The following is a 22,500-nucleotide window of genomic DNA, read 5'->3' on the forward strand; positions in this document are numbered from 1 at the left end:
GCCTCAGGCCGCGCCCCCAGGTGGGACCTAAGGCTCCAGGGCCTATTCTGATTGGCCCACGCGCCTTAGGCCCCACCAGTAGGCGGAGCTTTAGGATGGATGGGCCAATCCGGCCTCATTCCTTCGTTGGCTGCCTGCCGGACAGGCGGGTTTGGCTCCCGTCTGTCCGGCCAACTACCAAAGGTACGGGGAAGTGGGGTGGGGGGGTTGTGGGGGTCGCCAGGGGGGTCGCGGGTCGGCTGGGGGGGCGGTCGGAGGTTCTTGGGGGGGGGCGGTCGTTGGGGGGGGGGGGGTTTGCGTCGAGGGCAGGAGGGCCTGGGATCCCTCCTGCCCGTAATGTAGTGCGGGGTGGGGTTAGGGGGTCGCCGTGGCCAGGAGGGTTTGGGCTCCCTTCTGGCCCAACTACCAAAGGTAAGGGGGGTGGGGGGGTCGTGGGGGTCGTCAGGGGGATCGCGGGTCGGCTGGGGGGCGGTCGGAGGTTCTTGGGGGGGGGCGGTCGTTGGGGGGAGGGGGGTTTGCGTCAAGGGCAGGAGGGCCTGGGATCCCTCCTGCCCGTAATGTAGTGCGGGGTGGGGTTAGGGGGTCGCCGTGGCCAGGAGGATTTGGGCTCCCTCCTGGCCCGATATTGTTGGGGAGTCGGCGGTCCTTCGGGGGGAGGGATGTATCGGACGTCGGGGGGGGGGCATCAGGCTTTCAGGATGGGGACAGACCTTCAAGGGGGGGACAGTGCACGGAAGTCAGGGGGGGTGAACGGAGAGTCGGGACAGCGCACGGAAAGTCAGGGCAGTGCACGGAAGTCAGGGGGGGGTGAACGGAGAGTCGGGACAGCGCACGGAGAGGCGGGGCAGTGCACGGAAGTCAGGGGGGGTGAACGGAGAGTCGGGCAGCATGCGCGGTATAATCGTGAGCGCGTTATACCAAAGTTTTTGTGCTCATCATTGTGATTTCTGCGCGCTATACACGTGTGCGCGTTTTATACGGGTGCGTGTTATTTGCGTGAAAATACGGTAATCTCTTCAGAGATATGATCAAAATGGTAGTGGAACATATTATAGATCACTTAGATTACTGTGCCTTCAATCTCAGTTTTTAATTGTTAATATAAAATATCAGGAAAAAAAAATCATCCTTAACCTGATAAAATTTAGCATCAGGACTGATATTCACAAGATCCAACTGATTTTCACTTCTTGAAAAACCTGAAAAACTGATGATGTTACATGATGTTTATTGTTGATACACAAAAAACAAACTGATAAAGGAACAATGCTACTTCAAAAAACCTTTGAACCTTGGGTGGTGCTCAGATTCCAAGATGGAAAACAAAAGACCTCAATATGGGGACTTAACCCCTATAGAGACTCTGTGGTATCTATCATTGCACCGTGTGGGAGATTTGTATGAAGTACTTGTTAGTGATAGACTCGATGATTATTTAGTCTCTGTCTTTAAACACTTCAAAGTAGAATGAACTTTAAATTGTATGAAATTAAAGTTCATTCTACTTTGAAGTGTTTAAAGACAGAGACTAAATAATCATCGAGTCTATCACTAACAAGTACTTCATACAAATCTCCCACACGGTGCAATGATAGATACCACAGAGTCTCTATAGGGGTTAAGTCCCCATATTGAGGTCTTTTGTTTTCCATCTTGGAATCTGAGCACCACCCAAGGTTCAAAGGTTTTTTGAAGTAGCATTGTTCCTTTATCAGTTTGTTTTTTGTCATGGACATTTAGGAACTATTTTGTTTTTTGAATTTACCCAGTTGTTTATATTGATATTGTTGATACACGGCAGGAACAACTGTGAACCAAATGATTGTGTTGGAGTTAGAAATAATTTTTTTTAATTAATTCCTTCTCCCTACATCTGGTTAGAATACTAACCTGACTAAAAAGGGACTTGTGACTTTGGGATGGGCCCAGGATGGGGTTTTCATATTGGCACAGAATTCCGTGCTAATTGCCTATGTCTTTCTCCTAATTGTGACCATATAAATGGCTGACATATTTACTCACATAAGTATATTGCAGCTATATTTAGCCAGATATTCAGATATCAACCACAGATCTCTGGACTAAGTTAACTGGATGTATTTAACCAGTTAGGACTGCCACTCTTTAAAAATCAACCCATGTATGGCATGTTATTTCAAGATCAGTCTGAATGGAAGATGACTTTAATATTTCTTTAATTTTTAGATAATGCAACTACATGATAAACTATGTGCAGAAGTAACAGAAAATGGCAATAATTTCTCTGTAGGAGAACGCCAGTTGCTATGCATGGCTCGGACTTTACTTCGAAATAGTAAAGTAAGAAAAAATTATTACATGCTTTTCAGAATATTACTACATCCTCTTTAGAAAAATAATTAATAAAAATACAGCATTTCAAAAGAAATCAGTTTTTTTTAGGAATGTCTAGAATTATTGATGTTATCATTGTCTGCAATATAGCTGTATAATAGTAGTTCTCAACCTTTGTCAGTCAGAATACACCTGATGCTTGCATACATAGTAACATGACACACTTCATTAGTGACCCTCATTGACCTTTGGTCTGATACAGTATGGCAGTATTTAAGAATTAATCCCCGGATAAAGAGCACAAAAATTGGGTTTGGATCTCAGATTGGGGTCAAAATAATTAGTCAATGGACTCCAAAGATTTAATTATTGGAGCTAAAAAGCACTTAGTTGGCACCGATTTATTTATTTATTTACTTGGTTTTATATCCCATCTTTCCAGGAAAGCCCAGAACGGGTTACAAGTTTACATACATAATAAAGTCTATTTAAACAAGGTGATGGCAAACATGGCATGGCAGGACATTTTCTGACAGAGATGGCAAAACAGTTAACAAAGCATGGTAAAACATAACATGACAAACATAGTATGGTGAGATGTAGAATGACGCACATTGTATAACAAAACATAGCATGACAAACAGTATGTGATTTATATGTGTGGCTAATCTAGTACGATGACTTGGGTTCCATTCTGGCTATCCTCCATTCTGTAACAATGAACACCTAAATTGGATCATGTGAAACTCAACAGGGGGCATAGCCATGGGAGTGGTATGTGCAGGTCAGGGGTGTTCACAAAATATGTGTGGTGTTACAGAATAGTGGGGATCCATGCCCAGTTTGCAGACCAAGATTTATAACAGGCACACTCAAGTTGAATGCCAAATTCAGCACTCAGTGCTATTTTATAAAGAATACTTATCCGAAATGAAAGATTAGGTTTCTTACCTCTGCTAATCTTGATTCTTGTAAATTTCTGGAGGCTGAACTTGTGGGTTCTTGTATGTCTGATAGTTTCTGCTGCAGGGCTACTAAAACTTGTTCCCTCCCCTTTGGGTTACCTGCCTGGGAGCTTCCTGTCATGCTCAGTTAGTAGAAAAGCTAGGTAGATCAATGACAACAGGAAACAGAAGAAAAGAGAGAGGGTGCGGGAACTCCCGCTACCAGTCAATTCTGCTCAAGAAATTATTACACTAAAAACTACAGCCAATAAAGGCTAACTGCAATCAAACACAGAATGCAAACATTATATAGGAAAATTGATGAAACGTAGACACAGCCTGAAGATCAGAAGGGGAACTCTTCTGGGAACCCCACCAACCCTTAACCCTTACAAAGGGAAATACGCATGTAATTCATAGTGAGGCTGGTCAAAGACAGAAATCCAGCTTACCAGTTACTGAAGAGGTGACTTGCGAATTGGACAAAACAGATGGGTGGGAGTTCAGCTTCCATAGGAAATGTACAAGAATCAAGATTAGCAGAGGTAAGAAACCTAATCTTTCATTCTTGTACAATCCCTCTGGAGGCTGAACTCGTGGGATGTTATCAAAGCAGTCCCAGGCCTGAAGAGCCTGCCGAACAGAAGAGCCAAAGGCCGCATCACCCTTAGCCGCCACATCAAGCCGGTAAAACCTGATCGCGTGACCCCCCTACTTGAGAAGGCACATTGGCTTCCAGTTGCTCATCGCATAATGTATAAATTATGTCTGCTTACTTTTAAGTCCTTGACATTTAAAACCCCAGCGTTTATTTATAAAGTTTTAATTCCATATACTTCATCTAGAGTACTAAGGTCAAATGACCAACATTTATTGGTCGTTCCTTCTTTAAAAGTTATTAATACACGGCGGCAATCTATCTTCTTTGTTACGGCCCCTCAAGCTTGGAATGCCCTTCCAATTTATTTAAGAGAAGAAAGGGTTTTGGAAAAATTTAAGAGCAAACTTAAGGGTTTTCTTTTTAAAGATGCATTCAAGGATTAAATGAATTGCCTATGCCTTTAATTCATCCATAATATTTTAATGACTTGTCTCTTCCCTTTCCCAATGTGTTTTTTACCTTAATTGTCTCTTTTATAACTAAATTGTATTTCTTCGCTAACTCTCCTTATGTTTGACCTTGTATGTATTTATTGAATTTTAATATGTTTAGTAGTATGAGTTTTTGTTAGTTATGTCTGTTTCCCTCAACTCTGTAACTTTTAATTGTGCATCGCTTAGAATTTTGAATAGGCGATAAATCAAATTTTATAATAAACTTGGAAACTTGGAAAAAGTATGAGGGGAAGCCCACATGGCTGCCCGACAAATCTCAGGCGAGACCACCTGAGATTCAGCCCACGAGGAAGCCATTCCTCTGGTAGAGTAAGCCTTCACTCCATGGGAAGACTTCTTTCCCGCTGCCACATAGGCCGTGGAAATGGCCGTACATATCCACCGTGAAATGGTAGACTTGGAAGCAAGCCAACCTCAGCGCGCGGGGCCCGCCAGGACAAACAGATGGTCCAGACAGAAGTCGTTAGTGGCCTCTAGGCATCTCAAAAGGAGACGCCGCACATCCAGAGACCGCAAAACACGGTCCTTAGACTTGAAACCCGAAGTAACAAAGGGTGGCAGCCGAACTTCCTGGTTGACGTGGAAAGAGGAAACCACTTTTGGAAGAAAAGAAGACACAGTCCTCAAAATCACTGCAGACTCTGTGATGCGAAGAAAAGGATCTCTGCATGACAAAGCCTGAAGCTCCGACACTCTCCACGCTGATGTGACCGCCACAAGAAGACGGTCTTAATGGTAAGATCCTTCAGAAAGAACCCATCCAGAGGTTTGTAGGATGGACGAGTCAGGGAGCGTAGGACCAAATTCAGGTTCCAGGGCAGGCAAGTCAGTCGCAAGGGAGGCCGCAGCCTCCCTGACACCCTCAAAAACTGGACAATGTCTGGGTGAGAAGTCGGAGAACCCCTGAGCGAAGAGGAACCTAAACAGGAGAGTCCCACAACCTGAACACGTAGAGAAGAGACTGCCAGACCCTTCCTGAGGCCAGTCTGCAGGAAGTCCAGACCATGAGCACCGACGGTACCAAAGGGTCCACTGGAACCCCTGCACACCAAGCCTGAAAACACCTCCAGGCTTTCGCGTAGGCCGATACAGTTGATTTCCGCTTGCTCTGCAGGAGTGTGGTGATAACCACAGAGGAATAACCCCTGGCTGTCAAGGCTGCCCGCTCAAGCTCCAGGCTATAAGACCAAAGCGGTCCAGATCTTGAAGTGCACTTAGCCCCTGCATGAGCAACCTCCGATAGCAAGGAAGACGCAGACCCCTCTCTGAGGACAACCTCACAAGGTCCACATACCAAGGTCTCCTGGCCCAGTCTGGAGCCACAAAGATCACTGGACCCCTGTGAGGAGACAACCGGTGCAGCACGTGCCCTATGATGGGCCATGGGGGAAAGACATCCAGAAGTTCCTGTTTGAGCCAAGGTTGAACCAGAGCGTTGAGTCCTTCACTGCCGACCTCCCGTCTGCAGCTGAAGAATTTGTCATTCTTCCTGTTCTTTGATGACGCCATCAGATCAAAGGTGGGCTGATCCCAGCGGCACACTATGGCCCTGAACGCTAGCCCAGACAGGGACCATTCTCCCGGATCCAGAGTCTGCCAACTGGACAGGGACCATTCTCCCGGGTCCAGAGTCTGCCGACTGAGGATGTCTGCCTGAACATTGTCTTCACCGGCCACATGAGCTGCGGATAAAACCAAGAGATGACGCTCCACCCAAGCAAAGAGCATCTGAGCCTCCAAGCCCAGCATGGGACTCCTTGTGCCCCCCTGATGGTTGACATAGGCAACAGCCATCGCATTGTCCAAGAACACATGGACAGCCTTCTGGTGGAGATTCCTTTGAAATCTCAGCAGAGCAACCCGGATTGCTTGCAACTCCAGTCGATTGATCGACCATCTGCTCTCCCTTGGCGTCCAATGGCCCTGGATCGGGACAGACATACAAACTGCTCCCCATTCAGAGAGACTCGCATCCGTAGTGAGGGTCACCAAGTCCAAGATCCGTAGAGGGGGCTCTTTGGTCAGAGTGACTGGGTTCAACCACATCATACTGCTGTGTGCCGCTGCCAACCAAAGCAGCTTCACCCCCAGCACATCTCTCTGGGGATTCCACCGTGTTAGAAGGGAGGACTGAAGAGAACGGATGTAAGGTCTCACCCACAGAATCACCTCTATGGTCACCACCACGAGGCCCACCTGCAGATACTGCCAGGCCATCGGTGCTGGGACCGCTAACATGTCCCAAAATCGCACTCCTGAGTTTGAGTTTTCTTGATTCTGGAAGAAATACCCAGTTCAGACCCATGTGGAACCAGATTCCCAGGTACTCCAAGTCCTGGGTTGGCTCGAGGCGACTCTTCTTCAGATTGATCACCCATCCGAGACGTTCCAGCAAAGACACCACTTGGCGAACCACCAAGCGGCCCTGCACCCACGAGGGAGTTTTGATCAGCCAGTCATCAAGGTACGGATGCACGAGCACACCTAGAGATTGCAGATGGGCAGCCACCACCACCATGTTCTAGGTAAAAGATCTGGGCGCCGATGCCAAACTGAAATGGAACGCCGAGAGCTGGAAATGTCTCCTGAGAATATGAAATCTCAGGAACCTCTGATGATCTGGGAATATTGGGATGTGGAGATACACTTCCGTGAGATCCAAGGAAGCCAAAAACTCCCTGGATGCTATGACAGAGCTGCTATGACAGAGCGCACCATTTCCATCCGGAAACGCGGAACTCGCAAGAATGCATTCACAGCTTTCAGGTCCAGAATTGGTCTGCATACGTCGGAGTCCTTCTTTGGCACGATGAAGTAAATCAAGTATCTCCCAGAGCCCAAGTTGTCCCATGGGACTGGCTCTATGGCCGCCAGATCCAGTAACCGGCGCACCGTAGCATGCACCTTGCTGGCCCTGTCTGGATTTCCTTCGGGAGAGGAAGTTCACCGGTGGCAGGAAGAACTGAAGTCGAAGACCATCCCTGAGAACCTCTAGAACCCACTGGTCCGAGGTTATGTTTAGACATTCTGGAAGAAAAGCCGAAAGCCGCCCCCCCCCCAATTCGGGGGGGCCTCCCTAGAGACCTGGCATCATAATTTCCTCTTGGAAGGGACAGAAGGTCGAGAGTTGGAAGGCTGTTGGCGCGCTGTACCTCCAAAGCGAGGTCTGTAAGATGCTCCGAAATGCTGTTCCGCCACAGGGGGTCCAGAAGGTCGTGCCTCACGAACTTGCTGTACTTCTTTGAGGAAATAAACAGCCAGATGGATAAGGGGGAATCCATAGACATCATCTACCTTGACTTCCAAAAAGCCTTCGACAAGGTACCTCACGAACGGCTACTTAAAAAGCTGTGGAACCAAGGGGTGCAAGGGGATATCTACCGATGGATCAAACACTAGTTGGCAGGCAGGAAACAGAGGGTTGGAGTAAAGAGCCAATACTCAGACTGGCAATGGGTCACGAGCGGAGTTCCACAGGGGTCGGTGCTGGGACCTCTCCTGTTCAATATATTTATTGACGACCTGGAGACGGGGATGAAATGTGAGGTTATCAAATTTGCTGATGACACCAAACTCTGCAGCAGGGTTAGAAGCACGGAAGACTGTGAAGACCTGCAAAGGGACCTAACGAGACTGGAAAAATGGGCAAAAAAGTGGCAAATGAGTTTTAACGTAGAGAAATGCAAGGTCATGCATGTAGGGAAAAAGAACCCGATGTTCAGCTACAAAATGGGGGGAATATTGCTAGGGGTGAGCAACCTTGAAAGAGACCTGGGGGTGATGGTGGACACAACATTGAAACCATCGGCGCAGTGTGCGACAGCCTCAAAGAAAGCAAACAGAATGCTGGGCATCATCAAAAAGGGTATCACAACCAGGACGAAGGAAGTCATCATGCCGCTGTATCACGCATTGGTGCGCCCGCACCTGGAGTACTGTGTCCAGTACTGGTCGCCGTACCTCAAGAAGGACATGGCAGTACTCGAGGGAGTCCAGAGAAGAGCGACTAAACTGATAAGAGGTATGGAAAATTTTGCATACGCTGACAGGTTAAAAATGCTGGGGCTGTTCTCCCTGGAAAAGAGGAGACTTAGAGGGGACATGATAGAAACCTTCAAAATCCTAAAGGGCATAGAGAAAGTGAATAAGGACAGATTCTTCAAACTGTGGGGACCCACAACCACTAGGGGTCACTCGGAGAAATTGAAAGGGGACAGGTTTAGAACAAATGCTAGGAAGTTCTTTTTTACCCAAAGGGTGGTGGACACATGGAACATGCTTCCGGAGGAGGTGATAGGCCAGAGCACTTTACAGGAGTTCAAGGAAGGTTTGGATAGGTTCCTAGAGGATAGGGGGATTGAAGGGTACAGATAGAACTAGAGGTAGGTTATAAAAATGGACAAAAAACACTTCACAGGTCACGGACCTGGTGGGCCACCGCGGGAGCGGACCGCTGGGCGAGATGGACCTCTGGTCTGACTCAGTGGAGGCAACTTCTTATGTTCTTATGTTCTTAATACTGAGAGGTTCTCCGGAAGGGATGAAAATTCAGCTGTCCCATCCCCCTGGTCAGACGAGGCCTAGAGCTAGGAAGCACCTTAGGCTTATGGTCCTGCACACTTGCCATCAGGTCATCCAAACCCTGGCCAAATAATAGCAAACCTTTGAAGGGTAATTTGCTTAGCATAACCTTGGATGAAGAATCACCTGACCACTGGCTAATCTATAACATTTTCCTAGCAAAAACTGAATAAGCTTCCAGCTTAGCAAAAACTTTCAAAATATAGAGTGCGTCTGCCAAATAATTCACTCCAGAAACCATGAAGTCAAGATCCCAAAGGACAACTTCTTCAGGGTCCTGAAGAAGTTTAGTATGACATGCCCAGGCCACAAAGGAAGTGGCTGCTGCAGCAGCTCGCACTCCCGTTGCAACGGAATCAAAAAGACGCTTCATGACAAAATTTAGCCTTCAGTCCTGGACATCTTTCAGGACAACCCCTCCATCCAAGGGCAAAGAGGTACGTTTAGTGACCTGAGCCACAGCCAAATCTACCCTCGGCGAGACTAATGCTTGGAAAATTCTGAAGCAGTAGGATACAATTTAGCCATGGCTATAGCGCACTTCAGGGGACCCTCCAGGACATCCCAAATCTCTATGAGCATGTCCGTCAAATTCGCGTGATCCAGAAATGCTGTGGAAAGCGAGGGCTTAGAACTCATGACGGAACACTCCGCCTGAACTGCTGAGTCTGAATCAGGTTTCAATGTCCGCAGGGATTCAGAGATAAGATAAGGAAGGCGACTGGACTTAAAGAGCCTGTGCACCGTCTGAATCTCTCCCAGATCACAGAAATCAGTATTCTGGGAATCCCCAAGATCTGCTAGGCTAGCCACGTCAGTGGAGCCCGCCAAAGAGCCATGCAACAGCAACGACATAGAAATCAATGCAGCCACCGAGACAATAATGGGAAGTTGCCACTGGCTTTCAGGCGGACCAGCAAGGGAACAGACTGACATGCTGAAATCCAAAGACTGCTGCACTGGAGTCTGAGAGGGAGACACAGGCATAGCCCACTTTCTCATGAAAGCCTGATATATCATATCCAAAAATTCCGGCAGAAAATAGTCCCCAGCGGCCAGATCTGATCTGCGGGACTCAGATCTGGAATGTTTTGAAGACTTATGAGACTTTTCCCCTGAACTGTGCTTGGGTTTCTCAGAAGCACCCTCCTCACCCAATTTTGTCATCCCGGACGCTGGAATCACCTCTCCGGTGGAATCAGAGGAAAGCAGGGCCTCCCCAGAAGATAGTGCAGGATCTGCGCATGGTTCACGCCCCTCACATGCCGCAGCGCACGTGATACATAGCTGTGAATCCATGAGGCATCCACCACATTTATGGCAATAAATCCATGCCATCCTGTCCAGAGGTGGCCATCTGTGACGTTTAAAGCAAAAATGAAGCTTCTAAAACCAAAAAATATAGTTTTAAAAACTTTAAAGAAAATCCAAGATGGCCGCTGTGAGTGCAGATTTTGACTAAAAATCATCCATTAAAAATGCAGGAAAATGCGAAAAATGGCGATTTTAGGATTTTACAGGTGGGGGACCAGGGCATGCAGGGAAATCCCCCCCCAAACCCTGATTTCGGCAAACTCTGTGACTCACAGACACCACAGAGACATGCACTGCAATGAAAGTCTATGGCAGCCTGCAATACACAGTACAAGCAAGGAGATCAGTACCTCAGGAGCTGATTAAACTGGACTTTTCAGGTCTTCTGACCGCCTCACCTTCTCTGTCACTTCAGATCATGACCTCCAAGACCCCTCAGGGAAATTAGGGAAGAGACGCTGCACAGTTCTGATCCTGGTGTACCTCCACGGAACCGCAGCAGCCTGCACTATACCCCTTTGCGGTCAAACCAAGGGAGAGATGGCTCCCGATCCCGTAAACCCGATCCAATCTATAGGGCTTACTGCAGGTTAAGTTGACAGAGCACCCTCTAGAAGCAGATAAAATTTAAAATGTCTGCGATCTCCCGCTGAAGGATCACTCACGCAGAGTTGATCTGCAGCATGTGGGCAAACCCGTGAAATAAATTCCAAAAGACTATGAATTGAAAACAAATCACGAGCAGAATAGACTGATTTCAACCATGCAGTGAAGCTGCAGGATCAAAACTGAGCATGACAGGAAGCTCCCGGGCAGGTAGCCCAAAGGGGAGGGAACAAGTTTTAGTAGCCCTGCAACAGAAGCTATCGGACATACAAGAACATAGAAACATAGAAACATAGAAACATAGAAATAGACGGCAGATAAGGGCCCACGGCCCATCCAGTCTGCCCACCTTAATGTCCCTCCCCTACCTTTGCCCTGTGAATAGATCCCATGTGCCGATCCCATTTTGCCTTAAAATCAGGCACGCTGCTGGCCTCAATCACCTGTAGTGGCAGACTATTCCAGCGATCAACCACTCTTTCAGTGAAAAAGAATTTCCTGGTATCACCTCGTAGTTTCCCGCCCCTGATTTTCAACGGATGCCCTCTTGTTGTCGTGGGACCCTTGAAAAAGAAGATATCTTCCTCCGCCTCAATGCGGCCCGTAAGATACTTGAACGTCTCGATCATGTCCCCCCTCTCTCTGCGCTCCTCGAGCGAGTATAGCTGTAATTTGTCAAGCCGTTTTTCGTATGGTAGATCCTTGAGTCCCGAGACCATCCGGGTGGCCATTCTTTGCACCGACTCCAGTCTCAGCACATCTTTGCGATAATGCGGCCTCCAGAATTGCACACAGTATTCCAGGTGGGGCCTCACCATGGATCTATACAATGGCATAATGACGTCCGCCTTACGACTGACGAAACCCCTTCGTATGCAGCCCATGATTTGTCTTGCCTTGGACGAAGCCTGCTCCACTTGATTGGCAGACTTCATGTCCTCACTGACGATTACCCCCAAGTCTCGTTCTGCTACCGTTTTTGCTAGGATCTCGCCATTAAGGGTATAAGACTTGCATGGATTCTGGCTGCCCAGGTGCATAACTTTGCATTTTTTGGCATTGAAGTTGAGTTGCCATGTCCTAGACCATCGCTCCAGTAGGAGTAGGTCGTGCATCATGTTGTCGGGCACTGAATCTTCGTCTGTTGTGCATTTGCCCACTACATTACTCAGTTTGGCGTCATCGGCGAATAATGTTATTTTACCTCGTAGCCCTTCTGCCAAGTCTCTTATAAAGATGTTGAATAGGATTGGGCCCAAGACTGAGCCCTGTGGTACTCCACTAATCACCTCCGTCATTTCGGAGGGGGTGCCATTCACCACCACCCTTTGGAGCCTACCTCCAAGCCAGCTCCCAACCCATTTCGTCAATGTGTTACCTAATCCTATAGAACTCATCTTGCTCAGTAACCTGCGGTGCGGTACGCTATCGAATGCTTTGCTAAAGTCCAGGTACACGATGTCCAGGGACTCCCCAATATCCAGCTTCCCCGTCACCCAGTCAAAGAAGCTGATCAGGTTGGATTGGCAGGATCTCCCCTTAGTAAATCCATGTTGTCGGGGATCCCTTAGATTCTCCTCATCCAGGATCTTATCCAATTGGTGTTTGATTAGAGTTTCCATTAGTTTGCTCACTATCGATGTTAGACTCACTGGTCTGTAGTTTGCTGTCTCCATCTTGGAGCCTTTCTTGTGGAGTGGAATGACGTTAGCCGTCCTCCAGTCCAACGGGACGCTGCCTGTACTAAGGGAGAGGTTGAAGAGCGCGGACAGTGGCTCCGCCAAGACATCACTCAGCTCCCTAAGCACCCTGGGGTGCAAGTTGTCCGGCCCCATTGCTTTGTTAACCTTGAGCCTTGACAGCTCACCGTAGACACTGCTGGGCGTAAACTCAAAGTTACTAAACGGGTCAACTGAGCCAACCCTTGTCTGTAGCTGAGGGCCGAGCCCTGGCGCTTCTCGGGTGAAGACTGAGCAGAAGTATTCATTTAATAGTTGGGCTTTTTCCGAATCCTTTTCCACATAGTCTCCGTCTGGTTTCCTAAGACGTACAATCCCGCCTGAGTTTTTTCTTCTATCACCGATATACCTGAAGAAGGATTTATCTCCCTTCTGGATGTTCTTTGCTAGAGACTCCTCCATGAGGAATTTAGCCTCCCTGACTGCTGTTTTGACTGCTTTTGATTTGGCCAGGTAGTCTGCTCTAGAGTCCTGCTTCCCCGATTGTTTGTAAGAGATGAATGCTTTTTTCTTCTCCTTGATCAGGTCTGAGATCTCCGCAGTAAACCACTGTGGCTTATTGTTCCTTCGCCGTTTACTTACTGATTTTACATAGCGGTTTGTTGCTTCTTGTATGGTTGCTTTCAAAGTCGACCACATGTCTTCCACGTTATCGGTTTCTTCTTGGCTTTGTAGCGCCTGGTGAACGAAGTCTCCCATTTCTTTGAAATTTGTTTCCTTGAATTTGAGGACTTTGGTTAGTGTAGTAGATTTAGTGAAACCTTTCCTGATATTAAACCATACCATGTTGTGGTCACTGGAGGCCAATGTGTCGCCCACCGAGACCTCTGTGACACTTTCTCCATTGGTAAGTATCAGGTCCAGTATTGCCTGATCCCTTGTCGGTTCCAACACCAGTTGCCTGAGGCTTGCTCCTTTCATAGAGTTTAATAGCCTCCTGCTGCTGCCGGAAGCAGAGGTAAGTGTAACCCAATCCACATCAGGCATGTTGAAGTCACCTAGCAATACTGTGTCCCCACGCAAGGTGATATTTTCTATATCTTCGATTATTTCCATATCCAGGTCATCCTGTTGTCTTGGGGGTCTGTAAATTACGCCAAGATACAAGCATTTGTCCTTCCCTCTGGCCAAATTAACCCAAAGGGATTCCCCAGTATACTGGACATCTGAGATTCTCGTAACCTTAATGTCATCTTTAGTATATAGTGCTACACCCCCTCCCATCCTACCCTCTCTGTCCCGGCGAAGCAAGTTGTAACCCGGTATGACCATGTCCCACCCGTGGGAGTCTGTGAGCCAGGTTTCGGATATCGCCACCACATCCAGGTCGGCATTCCTTATTTCTGTTTCCAATTCCAGGATCTTGTTTCCTAAACTGTGTGCGTTGACGTACATAGCCCTCCATGTTATATTTTTGTTACATCTCAGTGGGGCTATTCCTGTTTGAGCTATTTGAACACCTTTAGCATTGACTGTGTTATTTGTGCTTTCCTGAGGCTCAGAACCACAATGTGTACTCCCCATATACCCAGAACTACAGTGTGTACTCCCCCTAGACCCGGAATTACAATGTGACCCATAAATATGATGTGACCCTACTCTCGACTCAAAAGTGTGTGCACTCACCCCTGACCCAGAATTTCGGTGTCTACTTTCCTCAGCCTCATAAATGTATTGGCATTTTAGTTCGCCTGGTATATTGTTTGTGCCTGTACCCTCCCCCAACTTACCTAGTTTAAAGCCCTGTGGAGTAGGCGGGCTAGGCGGTGTCCAAGGACATTCTTCACGAGTTCAGCCTCCAGAGGGGTTGTACAAGAATTGCCCTTTATAGAATAGTTTGAACATTGAATTTTTGGCACCATTTATAGAATCTGGTGCTAAATGTAAACATGCTCTACATCCAAACCACCCCTACCTCCCCACAACAACAAGTGAAAATCATTGCTAGCACATTTTTTCCATGGAAGTTATACAAAAAAAATATTTTTTTTCGATTCTCATTTTAATAATAACGTAAATCTCTCTACTAACAGGTGTATTGTGAAATAATAAAAACCTGAAAAAATCTGATCTCAACATACATGTAGCAAACCTACTATACAATAGCACTAATTTCAAGGCAGTACAACAAATTACATGGAACTCTAGAACATCAATACACCAACTAATTGTATAACAAAACAAGTTAAACCAGGGGTCTCAAAGTCCCTCCTTGAGGGCCGCAATCCAGTCGGGTTTTTAGGATTTCCCCAATGAATATGCATGACATCTATGTGCATGCACTGCTTTCAATGCATATTCATTGTGGAAATCCTGAAAACCCGACTGGATTGCGGCCCTCAAGGAGGGACTTTGAGATCCCTGAGTTAAACTGATACAGAGTCCTACATAGGAGCTACATGCAAACAGAATACCATACCTTAGTCACACACAAAACAGACAAACTCTAAATACAGAACAAGGGATCACACATTAGAAATAGAAATATCAAGACAAATATTGAGCTGGGAACCCCAAGACGTCAAACTAGGCATGTACTACAACACAAGAATTGCCATACTGGGACAGACCAAATGTCCATCAAGCCCAGCATTCTTTTCCAACCATGGCCAACCCAGGTCCCAAGTACCTAGCAAGATCCCAAGTAGTAGAACAGAATTTATGCTGCTTATCCTAGGACTAAGCAGCGGATTTCCCCAAGCTATCTCAATAATGGCCTATGGACTTCTATTTTAGGAAATTATCCAAACCTTTCTAGAACCCTGCTAAGCTAACTGATTTCACCACATTCTCCAGCAACGAATTTTAGAGTTTAATTACACGTTGTGTGAAGAAATATTTTCTCTGGTCTGTTTTAAATCTACTACTTAGTAGCTTCATTGCATTCCCCCTAATCCTAGTATTTTTTGAAAGAGTAAACAAGTGATTCACATCTCTTCCCACTCCGCTCAGTATTTTATAGACATATCACCCTGAACCATCTCTTCTCCAAGCTGAAGAGTCCTAGCCGCTTTAGCCTTTCCTCATAGAGAAGTCATCCCATCCCTTTTATCATTTTTGCTGCCCTTCTCTGTACCTTTTCTAATTCAGCTACTTCTTATTTAAGGATACAGTGACCAGAATTGCACACAGTTTTTGAGGTGCAGCCGTACCATAGAGCGATACAAGGGCATATCATCTTTGTTTTCCATTCCTTTCCTGATAATTCCTAACATTCCATTTGCTTTCTTAGCCGTCACCACACATTGAGCTATGGGTTTCAAATGTATCCTCAACGATAACACCTAGATCCTTTTCCTGGGCTGTGACTCCTAAAGTGGAACCCTGCATCACATAGGAGAAATAGAAACAGAAATACATTTATTTTTGTACCAAATAAAATACAAAGACATCCATATTGTACATTTTCCAAAACTAACATATTTCACCTAATAAATTCAAATAAAACACTTTTTTTTTAATCTTTATTGTCTGGGAATTTTATTTTTCCAAGCATGTTGATCCCATTTACTATTTTCTGTTTTCTTGTCTGCCTTCTGCTCTAAGTGGGTGCTTTGTCCTTTCTCCACTTTCCTCCTATTCTATTTCTCATTCCCTCAATACATCCATCTCTGACATATTTCTTTTTTCTCCCTTTCTGTCTGTTCACTCAAATTTTACCCCTTCTCTTCAATCCTCCACCTATATTTCACTTACCTATCAACTTTCCATCTCCTCCTGTCACCCTCTAGCTCTCCTGTCTCCCTCCTTCCCTGGACTCCTCTCTGTTCTCTTTCACCCACTTTCCATTACTTCATTTTTGCCCTCTATATTCAATATCCTCAATAGCCCCTCAATAGATAAACAGGTGACTTTCGGACCATTTTTGAGCAGTCCTAAATTCACCCTCTTATCTTATGTGGTCCCCGGCTGAATAGCACTGGCTCTTCCCTAGCACTCTAATGATCATCCCACTTTTGGGGGGGGGGGGCATTCAAAGCCAATATTCTGGCTTAGTGCTGCAGAATATCAGCATTTAGCCACCAATTGACAATTTAAGCAGGCCAGAGCCTCTCTCTGGGCAACTTATCTTTCCATGCTAACAACCAAAACAATTTACATCTGGAACAATTGAGGGTTAAATGACTTGCCCAGGATCACATGGAGCTGCAGTGGGAATTGAACCCAGTTCCACAGGTTCTCAAAGCCCATATTAGAACATGTTTGCTTTGAATTTGTCTTTTACATGTGATTATATAATTTTAAAAATTAAATTATGAGAAATCCAAATTTTTGTTTTTAGATTTTACTTCTAGATGAAGCAACAGCTGCAATTGACAGTGAAACAGATGCGTTAATTCAGGAAACCATCAAGGAAGCCTTTTCTAATTGCACAATATTAATTATAGCTCATCGTCTCAACACTGTTTTCAACTGTGACCGAATAATGGTACTGGAAGATGGGAAGGTATATAAATTGAGAAAGCTATTGTATAACCTGAACTTTTCAGTTTTTTGTCATTTTGTTGGTTGTCATAAAATACTAGATAACATAGTACAAAGTAGAAGCTACTGTCTGACAAAGATAAATTTACTATTCGTAACAACCAACAACTGTTTTACCTTGTTTTTATAATGCGTTTCCCTCCCCCCCTTCCTTTCATCTACTGTCCACACCCCTCCATTTCACCAGCTCTTCTTCAGGGGTCAAATGTAGTTCTTACACCAAACCCTCAGAGCAATCCTGAGAATGAACATTCCTGTTACCTCTGCTTCGCTGGTGGCAATTATCAGTTTTACCCATTTCCTACTTCCCTAGAGCATAGTGTGCTATGGCTCTCCAGTTGTTTCTCAAATTCTTTTAAACATTTTATTTATTCAAACAATTTATAGATGGCTATTGCAGCAGGAGAGATGAGCCATCTCTCCTGCCGCTATCGTTGCTGGGGGGGGGGGGGTAGGCAGGTTGCCGGGGCAGCTGAGCTGATCGCGGCAGCTGCCATCAGCTCAGTGGCCCCTTTTTCGGCACTTATACCTGTTTTGACTTGGTCTAAGTCAAAACATATAAGTGCCGACTAGGCAACCTGCATAAACCTTTGATTATACCTGCTGTACGACTATATCTAGGTCGGCCCACCTCTGCCCTTTCCCCTCCTCTAAAAACGTCTCTTTTTGCTCTATGCGTTTAGAGGCAGGGGAAAGGCCTAAGCTGGTTTTAGATACGTCTAAAATCAGCTTTGGTTATGGGTACTTGGACAATCAGGCTTTTTGATCGTCCAAGTACCCATTTAGGCCACTTTTTAAACATTTGGTTTTTTTTTTATTATTATGAGCCCCAAAGTGTCCAAGAAATAGCATAACGTGGCATTTCATTGTTTACTAAAACATCCAAATTGCTATTTTTGAAACACATTTTTAGATGGTTTTCTATGCTGTTTGTCTGCAATGCATCTAAATCTTAAGGGGTCATATTTTAGGTGGAATTAGGGCAGACTTATGATTTGGATGTTTTTCTGCAATATGGAAAATTGCAGAAAATGTCAAGGGCAAAACTTAGATGTTTGATAATGAATAAGTGCCAAAAAGGTTGCCAAACTGACCTGATTACCACTGGAGGCATGAAAGAATGGCCTTCCTTACTTTCCCAGGGAACGAGAGCGAGAGAGAAAGGGGGCAGATGCTGATGAAATTGGTGTGCAGAGAAAGGGAGATACAGACAGAAGAAGAATACTGGATGGAATTGGGTTGGAGGGAGAGAAAGGGAGCAGATACTGATGGAAATGTGGAGAAGGGACAGATGCTGATGGAAGAGGGGTAGATGGAAATAGAAAAAGGACAGACATTGGATGTTAGTGGGGAGGGGAGAGGGGAAGCCTATGCAGGATGAAAGTGGGAATGGGAGTGAGAAGGGAGCAGATGGAAGTGGGGAGAAGAGAGAGAAAGAAGTGCAGATACTGAATGGAAGTGGAGAGAGGGGGGCAGATGCTGGATGGAAGTGGACATAAAAAAAGATGCTGGATGGAAGGGATAGAGAAAGAGGGCATCCCTCAAGGATCTCCACTTTTCCCAATACTATTCAACCTTTTCATCAGTTTGTTGGGTTGTATTATATTCAACAATAATGAATGCTGCTATCATATTTAGACAATATCCTCCTACTCATCTGAACTAAATGTAACGCTCCTGATCTCTCACAAAAAAATTCAAAAGGCTTAAATAAAATACAAACTTAATAAACTCAAACTAAACACCACCCAAACTAAATTCGTGTGATTTCACAAAGTTTCGTAAACATTCTCTACAACAGTCACTGTACCCTCAGGAACCTATCTAAAAACTGAAAAAAACCTTAAGGTCCTCAGTCATACTTGACTCTATTCTTTCCTACGAGCTGCAAATCTCCAATCTATGGAAACCATGAGACAGACTTCTTCCATGAACATCACTTCACCATATTGCCATGCTTATATTATCCCAACTCGACTATTGTTAACTCTCTCTATGCTGGCATCAACTCAATCCTTATGCACAAATTGCAATTGATCCATCTCACCTTATTATAGCAAATTACACTGGCTACCAATCAATGCTTGAATCATCTTTAAACTATCATGTGTAATATATCATATCCTATACATGAACTTGGCAGAGCCACTCAAACTTTTTCAACAACTACTGGTCCACATTACCCAGAAAACTCAAAACATTCCAATTTATTCTTCCCTCACCCAAAGGAGTAAAATATAAGCGAATATTTAACTCACTTTCACTAATATTGGCACTAAGACCCAGAACAATCTTCCAAAAATCATCAAGACAGAACCTAACTACCTTGGATTCCGAAAACATTTTTTAAAAACCTCTCCTTTTTGAGAATATATACACCATTGACACTTGTATACATCAACCTACACCACTAGTCTCCACCCACCTTAGGCCCCTCCCCAGTGCAACCCAGGATGCACCGTAAAGGGGAAGGCCTGCCAGCTGTAGGGAGTATCAATCAAATCAGTTGGACTTAGGCATATAAGAAAATCCCATTGTGTATTTATATACATTAAAGGAAGCCTCAGCCCCACCACTCCACCGCTATGTTAGCGGTGGAGTGGTGGGGCTGAGGCTTCCTTTAATGTATATAAATACACAATGGGATTTTCTTATATGCCTAAGTCCAACTGATTTGATTGATATACGTGTGAGTGGACTCAGGTTAAAGAGATATTGAGAGTATATGCCATTGATTTTTGAAAGCTGTAGGGAGTAAGCATCCCTCTGGCCAGCCTACAAGAAAAAGGTACGAGGAGATCTGGGAGGGCTTGGGGGGTGTCGGGGTGGGGGCATGATTTCAGAAGGGGTTCCGGCAGAAGGGAGTGGGCATCCCTCTTGCTATTGATCTTCGAGGGGAGGGGAGTTCTGGCAGGAGGGACTGGGCATTCCTCCCGCTGTTGATCTTTATAGGGAGGGGGTTCCGGCAGGAGGGACTGGGTGATCTTTGGGGGATGGTGGCAGGAGGAATTGGGCACTCCTCCTGGTGAGGACATTCGGGGGAGGGCTTAGAGGGTTCCGGTAGGAAGGACTGGGCATCTCTCCTGCTAGCCAACTTTGCGCTTGGGGTTTCCTGCCATGGCTGCTGAACTAATTGCAGCAGGAAGATTCCCTTGCTGCGATCAGTTCAGCGGCAACACAATTTTCTAACTGGTGCCTGTGACATGGATGCCGGTTAGAGGATTGGGATGGTTAGGCAGGGTTGACAGATGCAATTTTATATAGGACGCCCGTGTATGATTCTCAAAAGCCTCTTAGACGGTTGCTGAGACTTGGCATCCTATACAGAATCTGGCCTTTTATGCACATAAATATTTAGAATGCTAGCATTTATATTTTTACACATACCCACACAAGTGCCAGAAGGGCACCACACACTTAATAGTGTGTATTTCAAAGGGGAATATACAAATGGGCAGAGCTCCCACTTACAATATTCTGTAAGTTATATACATTCCTGCTGCATTTAGGTGCCTGTAATTATACCAGCTCTTTGGCTAATGCAGCCTTGGGAGCCTAGATGTTCGATATGCCAATACTAGATTACATTAGGTTACTCCCACATAGATCCTGTTGTAGAATTGCTCCCATAATTCTCCTGTTTTGAAGAAAGCAGCTGATAAAATAAGTGTGATTTTATTGTGTATTCATATTTTATATTGTGTATTTATATTTTACCCTTAGATTGTGGAGTTTGACAAGACTTCTGTTTTACTGTCCAATGAGCATTCAAGATTTTATGCAATGGCTTCTGCAGCAGAAAATGGAATGTGGTCTTTTTTATCTAGTAGTCCATCTTGATAGGAATAAGAATGTGATGCTGAAATTAAAGTGCAACCCAAAAACCAATCACTACTTTATCCTGCAATTACTTTAAGACTGAAAAGCCTTCTGAACTGATCCAGTCCATACAATTAATTTGTCTGTAAGCAATTACATATTTTCTGTGGATATAATGCATTTCTACCAATTGATGCATTTGTAACCAAAGATATTTGTTATGAGAAAATTAACTAGGGACTTTAAAATAGTTTATAGAGGTTTGTTAATGAACAATTTATTTTAAATTGTGATAAGACATTATTGTATAATCGAGAGAGCCCCTAAAATATGGGCTATGTTGAAATATTCAATTCAAAATATATTGTAGCATAATAGAAAAATGTAACTTGAAATCAGTGTTATCTCCCCACTGTCATGTCATGTTCTGATTTCTCTGCTTTTTGGTGATATTGTAATCTTCTACAAGGATCTGATAATTTCCAGGAAGGGAAGAATGCACTAAAGGCAAATATATACTGTAGAGAATGTAGTTTTCTTTTAAGTTTACATTTTATTTCAGGATGTAGATACAGGTTTTGCTTTTTTTTTTTTTTTAAATAAAAATTTCATCATCAAGAATACAACCAAAACTAGAAAAATGACAGCTGATAAAGGCCAAATGGTCCATCAAGTCTGCCCATCCAAAGCATTCAATCTCCCCTCCTCTTCCTAAGAGATCCCACGTGCCTGCCCCACGTTTTCTTGAATTCATTCATGAGATGCAAAAAGCAAGAGCCAAGCAGTTTTTGTGATAGTAAAGAATTAGTAGTCACCAAAAAGGAAACACATCTCTGATGACCTCAGTTGCAGCTGTGAGGCAACATACTTTGCTAAAGTATGAGAGGTCTTGGGGTATTTATGAAGCTTGGAGGTATAAAACAAGAACACAAAGGGGGAAATCTGCTACATGTCACAGTAGCTTATGGGATGAGTTCCATCAGTTGGAGACTAGAAGGGGGTAGGGGGAAAGGGTTGATTAGGGTTGTGTGCTTTGTGATGGGGGATTACAGTTAATAGAACCAGCAATACTTCTTAGTGGACTTTAGACATTGTGGCAGTTAAGAAACTAGGAAGACTTGCGAGAACAATCCTTGAGGAGCTACAATAGATCGCCAGGCATAGAGTTCCCAGGGAAGCACATAGGGAGAGATAAGAGACTGAAGAACTGCAGAATGAATGCATTTGTCAGTCAGTAAGAGGAGTTTAAGTTGTATATGGAAATGATAAGGAGCCAGTGAAGTGGCAGAGAGGGGTTAATACAAGTGTAGTAACACTGTTAGAAGATAAGTTGTGCAGCAGAATTTTGAACAGATTGAAGGAAAGCGAGATGGTTTAGCGCAGTGGTTCCCAACCCTGTCCTGGAGAACCACCAGGCCAATCGGGTTTTCAGGATAGCCCTAATGAATATGCATGAAGCGGATTTGCATGCCTGTCACTTACATTATATGCAAATCTCTCTCATGCATATTCATTAGGGCTAGCCTGAAAACCCGATTGGCCTGGTGGTCCTCCAGGACAGGGTTGGGAACCACTGGTTTAGC

At 45.0% G+C, this 22,500-nt stretch overlaps 1 protein-coding gene across 1 annotated transcript in view; it reads left to right on the forward strand.

Moving 5' to 3' along the window:
* LOC117362914 (multidrug resistance-associated protein 5-like) overlaps nucleotides 1–21,404 on the forward strand; it is a 324,462-nt gene extending 303,058 nt beyond the window's left edge. The window contains 3 exon segments of the mRNA XM_033950006.1: nucleotides 2,206–2,319; nucleotides 16,896–17,060; nucleotides 20,822–21,404. Of these exon segments, the coding sequence (XP_033805897.1) occupies nucleotides 2,206–2,319; nucleotides 16,896–17,060; nucleotides 20,822–20,938 (396 nt within the window). The 3' untranslated portion in view covers nucleotides 20,939–21,404.
* Nucleotides 21,405–22,500: the final 1,096 nt, after the last annotated feature.

This window comes from Geotrypetes seraphini, chromosome 6 (assembly GCF_902459505.1).
Source record: "Geotrypetes seraphini chromosome 6, aGeoSer1.1, whole genome shotgun sequence".
Taxonomy (NCBI): Eukaryota; Metazoa; Chordata; class Amphibia; order Gymnophiona; family Dermophiidae; genus Geotrypetes; species Geotrypetes seraphini.